The 12,284-nt window shown below is 37.1% G+C and overlaps 2 protein-coding genes across 6 annotated transcripts; one reads left to right on the forward strand and one right to left on the reverse strand.

Moving 5' to 3' along the window:
• On the forward strand, positions 1-4,660 carry LOC18790825. 5 transcript variants are annotated; one of them, XM_020570589.1, is made up of 6 exons: positions 1-327; positions 1,217-1,608; positions 2,094-2,284; positions 2,448-2,481; positions 2,593-3,230; positions 4,241-4,660. In XM_020570589.1, the coding sequence occupies exons 2-6, from the start codon at positions 1,284-1,286 to the stop codon at positions 4,526-4,528; spliced, it is 1,476 nt and encodes a 491-aa protein (XP_020426178.1). In that variant the 5' UTR covers positions 1-327; positions 1,217-1,283; the 3' UTR covers positions 4,529-4,660. The 5 variants fall into 5 exon arrangements, with proteins under 5 accessions (XP_020426178.1, XP_020426174.1, XP_020426189.1 ...); XM_020570585.1 differs by lacking the exon at positions 1-327 and adding an exon at positions 390-931; XM_020570600.1 differs by lacking the exon at positions 1-327 and adding an exon at positions 390-547.
• On the reverse strand, positions 4,526-8,183 carry LOC18790547. Its single transcript, XM_007222783.2, has 8 exons — positions 7,713-8,183; positions 7,450-7,588; positions 7,272-7,343; positions 6,520-7,188; positions 5,889-6,261; positions 5,453-5,534; positions 5,123-5,370; positions 4,526-4,861 (listed from the first exon to the last, which is right to left on the reverse strand). The coding sequence occupies exons 1-7, from the start codon at positions 7,872-7,874 to the stop codon at positions 5,167-5,169; spliced, it is 1,701 nt and encodes a 566-aa protein (XP_007222845.2). The 5' UTR covers positions 7,875-8,183; the 3' UTR covers positions 4,526-4,861; positions 5,123-5,166.

Here is a 12,284-nt window from a genome sequence, read left to right on the forward strand (position 1 = left end):
GTCTACCCTTCTTTGCCACATATTCTCTTGGGTTGCTTTTTATCTTTTAATCTAATAAACCAATCAAATTTTGCTACTTCTACGTCTTTTGCCTTCTCTCCATCTCTTCTTCATCTTTTTCTCTTCTACTTCTTTTCTCATGTGCTGCATTTCTCTTTTTTTTCTTCTTCTTTATATTCGGCTTATTTTATCTTCTGCTTCGTTCTCTTTCTCTCTTTGTGTGAATCATTGTTCGTCCCCCTCTATCTTTCTCTTACGCTCACCACTCCTCTCACCGACTCTCTCAACTTTACCTCTCCCGACCCTCCATCTCTCTCAACTCTCTCGGTCTCTCTCTCTCTCTCTCTCTCTCTCTCTCTCTCTCTCTCTCTCTCTCTCAACATTTAGGTTCTAGTTGTTAAATTTTAATTGTTATTGTTAGGTTTTTAAGATTTAGGGTTTGGTTGTTAAATTTTTGGGATTTTTTCTTATGCTATTTGAAAGAAAGGTTGCTTATCTGCTTGAGGTTCCGCTCAAAATATGAGGGTGAGGTTCTCTGCTTCTCAAGGTCAGAAAGGGGAGAGAAAATGAGAAAGGGCTTGTTTTATTTATAAAAAAATACGATGATTTTTAGTTTTTAAATATTTTAAAAGATGTTATGTTTTTATTAATTTTTTTTTTACTTGGAGTCCCCAAAGCCAAGAAAATTGTTAGCCTAACCGTAACAAAATTTCTAGGTCTGCCATTGTCTGCTATTCTCCTAATTAATTATGTAAAAAATTAAGGTGTTTTTAATTTGAATCTGATACTTAACTACAATCTGATGACGTGGACAAACCTTCCATCTTGCAAACGTTTGATACTTAACTATAATCCGGCGATAAAAAGTGATCCATGCAGAATGATAAAGATAAGAAATCTTTTTTTCTTCCGTTGTATGAGCCAAATTACGGTAAGATATAAATGTAATTTCTTAGTCATCAATTAATCTAAGGTCTATCAGTTACAAATCAGCCCAGCTAAGCTTTATACCATGAAACCGCAACGACAATAACTGTTAGTTTTTTTATTTTATATATATACAAAAAGCTTGTTAATTACTCCAAATTTCCAATATGCCACCTATTAAAGCAACTTAGCATCCTCTCACCTGCATAATTTTTATTTTTTATTTTTATTTGTTCCAATGGTTGGCAGACATAAATATATAATTTCCTACATTTTGTATTGTTTGTAGTTGAGACATCGACATAACGCAGCTAGCAGCTCACCATCTCTCCTTTGCTTCCAAGCCATATTACTATATGGAGGATCCCAAGGAACCTGTCTGTCAAAGCTACTTTTTTCTGAAGCCTGAAGAAGCAAGTTTCCTTGAGCTCCTTTTCCTCCTATGTTCATCTGATGTGGGAAAAAGAAGATTCATCGAGATCGAGTGCTCGGAAGAGGACGTGCACAACAAGGTCACAGAGTTTAGGCGCAGGTGGGTAATCTTCATCTCTGTTGTGCTGCAATGGAGCTTGCTTTTCTTCAGAGACCCCTTGGCTCGGACTGGGGACGTGTTCGACAAGTGGCTGAATCTTATATCAGCCAACGGTGGATTGCTCATGTTCTTCATAAACCGGCTAAAAGGTAATTCAGCTCTAATTAATTTTCTTATAATAATATTATCCTTAATTCTCCAGCTTAATGACAGTTTGTGCATGCATGCGGGAGGTTTGTAATTGTTTTTCTGAAAAAAGAAAAACGGACATCATTAAAACCTTTCCGTTTGTAATTGTTTTACTTGATTTGATGGGAGTTTACATTGTGGACTAAACTTCCTTCAATTGATTCAAAAGATGATTAAAATGGTTAAGTGTAGTTATTCTTAGGTTATGTGTTCGAATCTCCCTCCTTCAGTATCATATGGCCACACACACAAAAAAAAGCTTAGCGGAATTGAGAGATTTTTACTGGTCAGTACATACAGCCAAAATGGTGAATGACCATATAGCTCAAGAATTAAAACATTAACTTAATTATGGCAACCAGATGGAGGGAATTAATTATGTGATTTTGTTGCTAATTCTGCTGTTTAATTTATAATTAAATGAGTAAAACGGGCGGGAGTGCAGGAAAGGTGGTGAAGCCAGATTCATTTACATCCGAATTATCGGTGGTGGGAAATGTTGATTGGCGAATTGAATTGGACGACAACATCAAACCTGAGGATACAAGATACAAAGGGGCACTGTCCATGATGGCTGTTAAATGGGCGTACGAGAATGAAGACCTCCTTAAAACAGTTGTCAATGATCACTGGAAGGTATGTCTTCACTGGTTTTTCCTTACAATAATGCTAAATTCACCGAATTAATTCAGTGCTCTTTCTCTTATTCCTAAAAGGATTGACAAAAATTGTTCTTTGTTCCTTTTGATGACGATGAAATTGTTTTTTAAGCGATTAATTAATTCTTTGGAGTGCGCAGATGAAATTCTTGCGGTTTTACAACTGTTGGAATGGTAAGTAAGCAGCAAAACCTTGCATTTTCTTTACACAATTTATATGGTTGTTTTATTATTTTTTTTCCTGAGCAAGAAAAAATATATATAAGCTTTCAAAATGTTATGCAGATTACCTGGGACGAGATTCAACACAAGCTTTCTTGTTCCAAGACACAACGTCTGACCCCAACTTGATCGTTGTGGCATTTAGAGGCACCGAACCATTCGATGCCGATGAATGGAGCACAGATTTCGACATCTCATGGTGCGAGTTCTCTGGAGTCGGCAAGGCACACAGCGGCTTCATGAAAGCTCTCGGCATGCAACCAAACTACACCTGGCCCCTGGAGCTCAAAACAGAGCAAGTCAACGTTGACCAACCTCATCGGTTTGCTTACTACACAATCAGGAAAAAGCTGATAGATTTGTTGCAGGAGAACAAGAGTGCCAAGTTTATATTGACAGGCCACAGCTTGGGCGGGGCATTGGCTGTGATGTTTGTTGCTGTGCTGGCAATGCATGGCTATGAGAGAGAATATGAGTTGTTGATGGAGAGGTTGGAGGGGGTGTACACTTTTGGACAGCCTAGGGTGGGGGATGCGAAATTTGGGGGGTATATGAAGGAGAAGCTACAAAAGTATGGTGTGAGGTATATGAGGTATGTTTACTCCAATGACTTGGTGGCTAGGATACCTTATGATGATAAAACTCTCTTCTTTAAGCACTTTGGACCCAGCCTCTATTTCAACAGCTGCTATAAAGGAAAGGTTACTCTCTCTCTCTCTCTCTCTCTCTCTCTCTCTCTCTCTCTTATTTGGCATATAACGAGTGTTTATGTATATATATGTTTTATGCAAGAAGTTTGTGAGAAAAACATTAGGCTTAATATCACAAAATATCCATAAGGTTAACGAAACTATCAGATTGCATCCTTAATGTTTTTTTGTGTCATTCGTGGTCCTCAAGGTTATTATGTGTGATCACAAATGGTCTTTGCCATTAGGTTTCGTCAAAAACTCTATTAGTTTGCTGATGTAGCCCTGAGGTTCACGCACCTATCACAAATGGTCCCTGCGAAATTTTTTAATTTTAAATTCATAAAATTTGGGTTTTCTTTTTTTAAATTATTTAAAAATATATATTGTATTTTAAGTATACATGACACTATATTATTGGAGTTGTAAGCTCCACATATATACCACATCAACAAATTAATGGAGTTCTTAAAAAATAATTTAAAATTCATAAAACTTAAAAATGAAAAAACCAAGGGTTTAGGGTTCATAAATGGTTCTCAAGGTTAAAATCCTTCAATAAATGATTTTTTCATTTTTAAATTTTATGAATTTTAAATTATTTATAAAAAAAACTTCATTAGTTTGTTGATTTTGTATATATGTGGAGCCCACGTCTTCAAAAAAATAATGTCACGTGTATTTAAAATATAATATATATTTTTAAATAATTTAAATTAAAAAAATAAAAAATTTTACATGAACCATTTGTAATAGGTGCGTAAACCTCAAGTATGTTTTATGATATATACATATGTCAGCAAACTAACGGAGTTTTTGACGGAACCTAACGGTATGAACCATTTGTGATCGCACATACTGACCTTGAGAACCATGAATGACATAAAAAAATCATTAAGGATGCAATATGATAGTTTCGTAAACCTTAAGGACGTTTTGTGATATTAATCCAAAACATTATATACATCTTTACACTACTTATATGACTAACAATGCTAATTAAACATTTTGGTTCGAGCTAGGTTTTGGAGGAGGAACCCAACAAGAACTACTTTAATCCGTTGTGGGTCATACCAAAGAGCCTGAATGCAGTGTGGGAGCTGATTAGGAGTTTCATACTACCTTTGAGAAGGGGTTCGGAGTACAAGGAAGCATGGTTTATGAGAGCCCTTAGGGTTGTTGGTTTAATACTTCCGGGATTGGTGGCTCATGCTCCTCAAGATTATGTCAATCTTACACGATTGGGATCCCTTCCATCACTTGCAAACCCTAATAATATTATTCCTCAAGAAAATTCTAAAGTCGATTGATATGAAAAGATTTATAACAGAATTGTACGTGAAGCTCAAGTAGATGATTGTATTTCCATTTGTGCACAAGCTTTCATGGGGTGTGAAAAAAAAATTAACGTAGTATATAATCTGAAGTCTTTGATTTACATACACACAGAAGCATTATTAATCGCTGAATCCGCAAGAATTGCTTACTAGGGTCCTAGTTATCTAAAAGACTGAACCTGAGGTTTTGGTGCTTCATGCCACTGGAAAACTGCGTTGACACTGATTTAGCGTGGAAATAGTAGCTGCTAACTGCTATACACCATTCATTTATGTTCTGGATCCTCCGTTGTTCGTTTACTTCACCTGGAAAGATATGCAAATGGCTGTCAGAATCACAAAAGGTTTCATATATATAGTTCATTAGGCAGATGCCTTCCCACCCAATATCAGAGGCTGTCATTTCCAGTTAAGCTGCATCAGCAGCTAGTTTCATTGATCCCAACAGTTATATTATACATGGTACAGACCAGAAATTCCACAATTTTCGAAAACTTTCTTACTTCTATGGTCACATTATGTTAAAACTTCATAATTTAAAAAATCAACTTTCAAGAGACAAATTACCTTGTTGTATAGCCCAGTGGAGCAACAGGTGGCTAGATGAGGAGTCAGAAAGCATGGCATGTAAAACAACCACTCAAAGAACCCATCTGACGAGTTATACGAATTGATACAGTTCTATGTGAGGTCCCTGCAACTTGTGCTTGGTCGGTTAACACGGAGCTTCTCATGTCTTGAGCCTTCTTCTGAGCCGATCTCAACTTGTTCATGATTTTATCCATGGATGATGATCTCTTCTTTTCCAGCTTCATCTGAAACAGATTAAAGTAAGAGTCAATATTTGCGGAACATATATACAAGAATGGAAGTCTAGAGAGAGAGAGAGAGAGAAACCTCTAGTTTCCGTATTGCTGCCTCAGCTTTCGCCTTCTGCAGGTTCTCCCAAGCAGTGATTTTGGCTTCCTCTCTTTTAACTCTGAAGAAAGACAACAGGTTGACATTTCAATATTAGTATAGATATGTATCAGTCCACATTTTAAAATATCACATCATTTAATGATATTGATCATAAATCTCTATATTTTCGACTAGTGACAATTAGGCAGGAAATTTGACCAAACAAAAGGCCAACCAATCAATATTTATTGAGATCGCAACGTACTTTTAGTGTATGGAAAAGATAGGAATTTACTCTTTGGTTATGGCATTTTCTTCAGAGTTCAAATCAATCCAATTTTCCATACAAAGTTTTTGACACTCTCAATGTATTTTTCTTTCATCTTCTCAGAAATAAATAATGCACAATGGTAAAATTGCGTGGCAAACATACTTTGAAATGTTCTTCGATGAGTCAGAAAGATCCCAAGCAGCAGACCGAGCGTCTGCATCTTTCTTTTTCCAATTATCAATAATATCAGAGCCCTTCCCAGGTACTCGGGATTTATGTTTCTTGGACCACCTTGTCACAGTGACACGGTCATCTACCTGCACATCCCTGACTTCCAACTTCAAAGAAGGGGCACTCTGTACTTCCACAATAGGCAGGCCCGAGGAACTGGAGGCAGAGTAAGAAGGCCCTCCTGCGGGAGATGAGTGAGTGCTATCATCTGGGCTCATCTGCGTTGCCATGTCCCTTCTTGAAACTGCACGAGATACATTGGTAGCTGCATCCTTGACCCCATCAGGTCCATCAAACTTTTCATCTGGTGTACATGTAAACAGACCAAAGACCATCCAGAAATGAGTACAATAGTTCTAGCAATTGTTACACCAAAGACCTAAGTCCATTGTTCAGGAAGTATATACACATCCTTAACATATTTCTAACATGGTAATTAAATCAGCTATGCTAATTATACATTCATGTAACGAATCCAGTTACTATGACTACGAGAATCCATTGTGATTTACTTGGCTCAATTAAGAAAGTAATGTCGAGTGGAAACAAATATAACACTAACCTTGAGAGCCAGGCAGTGAAGACTGCTGGTCCAGCACCTCAGAGCAACCATGCACACTAACCGAACGGGCAATGCAAGGTTCAGCCCGGGTTGTAAAAGCTCCATTTTGGGCACCGGAGTGGAATGCCAATCCATCAGCTGATATAACACCAGCTGAAAACGGAGAAGCAGCCATGAAATTGCTCACATTGGTCCCATCAAACATGGGCATTGCTGGCGAGTACAATGAGTAATACGCAACCCCAGGAGGCCCAAGTGGACCACTCTTCGATTTTGGCCTCCTCTGGGTCTGCTGACACGACGGCCTCACCACACCATCACCCTGAACCGGACTGAAAATCCACCTCTCGGCATCTTCCCATTTCGACGGCAATGTCCTCCCGTTATTAAACGGCAACATTGAAGCCGTCGTATTCTTCCGACCCACGTTGGTAGGCGCCGGAACTCGCTCGGAGCTCCAACCCTTCTGAACTCCGAGACTCGTGTTCCGGTAACTCGGTGTACCGGGACTCGGGAAATTCCCCGATTTCCGAGACGCCATGGAACTCTTCTTTATGTTGCCCAGTCTCGGCGAGGAGACAGAGGCATTGTTCAAATCCAAAGAAGCTGGTCTCGGCCTGTCTAGCTTCTTCGAGAAAGCTTCAGATCTGGAGCGCCGGTCCTGGCATTCTATAGAAATACGAAAAAACCCAAAAGGGTGAAGCTGAGAGCTCAATCTGGTTCGAAATAGATTGGACTAAAATGGTTTTTACCTTTGATGGCCAGAGAGAAAGAGCTCCTAGCCGAATCGAGAACTAAATCCGAGTCAGTGTCTTCCTTTTGAACTGCATAAGCTCGAAGCCAAAAACAGTGAGCAAGTGAGAGTTTGAAAATTGAAAAACTGAGCAAAAGCGGAGAGGAAAGCGACGTCGTATGGTTTCTGAGCTGTACCTTTGGCCTTTTCTGCTTTTGTGGAGAGACGAGAGTGTTTGATGCTGCTGGTGTGGAAAGTTAGGCGCCTGCTCGGATCTGGATCGCGATCTGTACCGCTCGAGCTTTCTTCAACGTGGTGCTCATGTGCAGCCGAGTTCTGCATCACTCAAATCATACATCATCAATCCATGTGCATTCATCATCATCATCAACATCAATTTTACAGAAGAAAGCAATTAAGCATGCAAATCGGAAACTTGAAAGGCCGATTCGGCCGGTACCGGAGAGATCTCGGAGTCGTGGTCAAAGGCGTCGGAGGCGAAAGAGCAGCGGTCAACGCTGGCGGAGGCTGAAGAGAAGAGACTGAAGTTTGACTCGAGGGTGAAGATGACCGAGTCGGGGCTTGCGTCTCGGACTCCGAAACCCGATCTGTGCTCCGGCATTTTCACTTACATATCGCAGATAAGAAGAAACAGAGAGAATCTGAGAGTGTGAAATGGCGGGTATTAGAAGTAAGGGAAGGGAGAGTTGTTTATTTATGGGATTAATTAAGGCAAATCACGTTTAAGAGATTTTGTTTAACGAATCCAAAACACAAAGATGAATTAATTAAGGTTGGATTTTGATTAATTATGCGACTTTGTTTTTGTTCATGATTCATTTCATCCAAATAAATATAAGCTTATCCAAGTGTGGGCTCACTCACTGTGTTTGCTTTGCGCCTTTTAATGTTTGGGTCGTCGTCCTCAGTACGTTTGACTACGAGAAAATGATAGTAGTTAATTATAGAGGGAAAAATGAGACTGGATGTCAGGAACTGGGTCCGGGTGTGGGGTAACATGGACTTCCGGTGTGTAACTTTTGAGTGACATGGATTTTGAATTGTAATGATACAATTGACAAATCAATCATGTTCTTTTCGGTGAATGAATTTCACAATTGATTTTAATTTTCCCGCCCTTGATAATGTTGTCTGATGTGAGTAAATTCCACATTGAGAGAATGTTTAAGGCTTGCATTATATTGCATAACATAGTAATTTATGTGTTGTGATTTTTTTACGTAATTGTTATTTGGTTTTAGATTCAACGACATATGTGTTAGATAATTATTAGTCTTAAATATTTAAACTGTCAAAGAATGAGCCAATAATGTATATTAAGCTTACACCTTTCCGTACGTGCATGCTCATCTACATGCAGAGACGCATACCAATAGAAATAAAGAGACGAACATATAGATTTCCCCTACCCTGCACCAAAAAATTTAAACTATAAAAGAACAAGTCAATAATGTATATCGAGCTTATAATATGTGATTTGTAATACCTAATAATATATGTTGTTACAATGGCAAAGCCAGGATTTCATATGTGTGAGGGCCTCTTCCAAATTATAAAGAATAAAAAATTCGAACTCACAATACATACGAAAAAAAGTATATATATATATATATATATATCAAAATTTCACAAACTAAAAAAAACTTAGGTCCCTTTATGAATTCATATCATATATGAAAAAATGTTATTTTATGTAAAAAATATTGACTAAGTATGAAAAATGATTTTTTGAAATAATCATTTTCTCAAGATAAGTTTTGGCGGCTTTTATTTCTTACACATCAAATAAGAAAACTTGATTTTATGGGATTTTAGTATGAAGTATACATTGACTTAATGAGCCATCATTTTTAACATAAATCGTATTTTGCACTAAAATCAATTTTTCATATTTTGATTTGGTAGGAATTTGATTTTGAATCTAAATAGGGGGTACTTCCTTATTTACATTGTAAACTTAAGTAAATGGAGTAATATAAAAATAAATAAAAGTAAAAGGACAAAGACTTAAATGTTGAAAATGAAAATAAAGTGATCTGTACACCTGAAATCACCACCAGCTGAGTAAAGGATTGAGTGGGGGCTCGGGACCCCACTGATCCCAGTGTGGCTTCGCCCCTGTGCTGTTAGCACATTAGGTTGTATAATATTATTCATAGACGCCCTTCAGGGACGGACCCTAAGTTTGGCTAACTTGGGCTATACCCTAGGTGGCTTTTTTTTTCCGCCCAAAAAAAAAAATCATAACTCACCCAATTTAAATAACCTAGCCTTATTTAATTCTCCTCATTGAACAAAAAAAAAAAGAACAAAGAACTCACACACAACACAACACGTAGAAAAAAAAAAACGTGGTCATTAATTCTCCTCATTTAATTTAATTAACGTAGTCAATAAAAAGATAAGAAAAAAAAAAGAATTCACACACAACACAACATGTAGAGAAAAAAAAAAAGAACTCATATACAACAGGAAGAAAAAAAAAAAAGGAAGCACCCTGCACTTGCACATAGAGAAATAAAAAAGAACGCTCTTGTTGCTGGTGCACTCACCTTCAAGACTCAATTCAAGTGAACCAAGTTCATATATTCGTGAGTTAAGCTTCTCTTAATTTGTTGATGTTTTAATTTGAGGAATTTTTTGGAGTTTATGAAGTATCAATTAGGATTTGCAATTGAAACTTATGAATTAAAAATTAGGGATTTGCAATTGGGGCTTATCAGTTTTAGTTTATGAATTATCAAATAAGATTTGTAATTGATTTTATTGTTCTTGCTTATTAAATAAGAAAAATTAGGTATTAGACATAATTATCTTTACTAATTAGTATTTGAGACAAACAGTATTTCTGTTTTGGTTTTAATACCAAGGAATTGAATTTTGTTTTGGATTTGGCCAAAGTGGAGACCCAAATTCGTTGGCCTACCTTACATTAATCACTGAAGGGACAATTATACCCTTTTTATTTAAAAGCCTGACCTAAATTCATTGCTCTCTCTCTCTCTCTCTCTCTCTCTCTCTCTCTGTGCAGCAATGATGACCACATCGCCATGATCTGCGATCATCGATCCAAGATCGAGAGGTCGATCTGCGATGGAATTCTCAAATTGCTTGACCCGTGGCTCATCCCTTTGACATTCACCGACGACTCCAAGGTCTTCTAGCTCAAGATGAAAGACATTGTGATTGCTATCTTGCCGAGTTCAAGATTGATTGACTTGCGGCTCATCCCTTCGAATAACAAAGATTAGAACATCCAAGGTTCCAATCTCCAGTTTTCGTGTAATGTTTTTTTTGTTAATTGCTCAGATCTTGTGATATTATTTTCATATCAGACTTCACATCAATGTCAAGCCCTGATAATCTTATGACTTGTGTTTTTCTCTCTCTTTGTGAAGCTTATGAAATTTGTTATTTTAAGAAATATTGAACTGATATGGATGCACATTTAACTAGTGATGTTACTTTTGTATAATTTTTTATTTCTATAGAATTTCAGTCTTGTTTATGGTTGGTGTTTTCTATCCCTTCCACATGTTCACCTCACACCTTTTAATGAGATTATCCTTTTCTTTAGCCAGTAATGGCTAGTCATTGCTCTGATAAGTAGGGCTCTTAAAGTGTATCTTCGGGTACAGTTATATATGAACTATCACTTCCTCTTCCAATTTGCTGTCATTTCTTTTAAGTGAAAGTGGCTTCTCAATTGGTCATTTGTTTCTATGAATTGCTTATTAATTTTGTATGTAACCTTCATGTTAGATTTTGCACGTTTGAATTTTCAAGGCTTTTACGCTGCAGTCTTGGAGAAAGATGATTGTTGATATCTGTAGCATCAATCAGGTAGTACTGAAATGAAGCTGTTTGTAGGGAGTCGATTTTCCAGTTTTTCGTGTAATGTTTCTTTTGTTAGTTGCTCAGTTCTTGTGATATTAATTTCATATCAGACTTCACATCAATGTTTTGATCTATTGTTTAAATCTCCACCTTGCATCCTTACTATTTTAGTCGTTGATATCTATTGTCAATGGTATTGCAAAACTTTTTGGTTTAGCTTTTTGGTGCATGGGTTTGAACTTTTTGATTTGGAAATGGTATTGCAAAACTACATTGTACAGGTTCTGCATTGTAGTTTTACACAAACTGCATTGCAGTTTTGGAAACTGTATTTCAGTTTTCATTTAATTACAAATTAATTTTTGTTCTTTCCTTGGCCTTCAACCTCACCAATTTGAAGAGTAGAGGTTACCCAAATGAGGAATTGAGTGGGCAAGAGAAGAGTAGAACTACCCAAGAGCAAGGGAACTCAAAATTGGACTTTCGGAAACTGCATTGTAGTTTTCATTTAATTACAATTGGATTTTTGCTCGTCCTTGGCCTTCAACCTCACCAATTTGAAGAGTAGAGGTTACCCAGATGAGGAATTGGGTGGGCAAGAAAAGAGTAGAACTACCCAAGAGCAAGATAACTCAAAATTGGACTTTTGGAAACTGCTTTGCAGTTTTCATTTAATTACAATTGGATTTTTTGCTCTTTCCTTGGTAGAGATACATTGGAGGTTTTGCCTCGTAATCCATAGGTTGTTGGTTATTGAGTTGTTAAGCTAGTGTCGATTTGATTCCCTTCTCTTTGTACTTGTGGAGTTTGCTATCTAAATTATTTAGTTTGCAGCAATGCATATTTCAATTTTGTTTTGTTTCTAGCTATATTTTCAATTTCGACCTGGAAACTTGAGATCATATTGCGGTTCTTAGGATAGAGATGCTTGTTGTTTATGACATCATTGTCATATGATATTTTGCAATACCATTTAAGCTTTAGTTCAGTAAAATTTTATACAAGTTCTGCATTATAGTTTTGCACAAACTGCATTGCAGTTTTGGAAACTGCATTGCAGTTTTTGTAATTACAATTGGATTTTTGCTCTTTTCTTGGCCTTCAATCTCACCAATTTGAAGAGTAGAGGCTACCCAGATGAGGAATTGGGTAGGCAAGAGAAGAGTAGAACTAC

The sequence above is a fragment of the Prunus persica genome, chromosome G1 (genome assembly GCF_000346465.2).
Source record: "Prunus persica cultivar Lovell chromosome G1, Prunus_persica_NCBIv2, whole genome shotgun sequence".
Lineage (NCBI taxonomy): Eukaryota > Viridiplantae > Streptophyta > Magnoliopsida > Rosales > Rosaceae > Prunus > Prunus persica.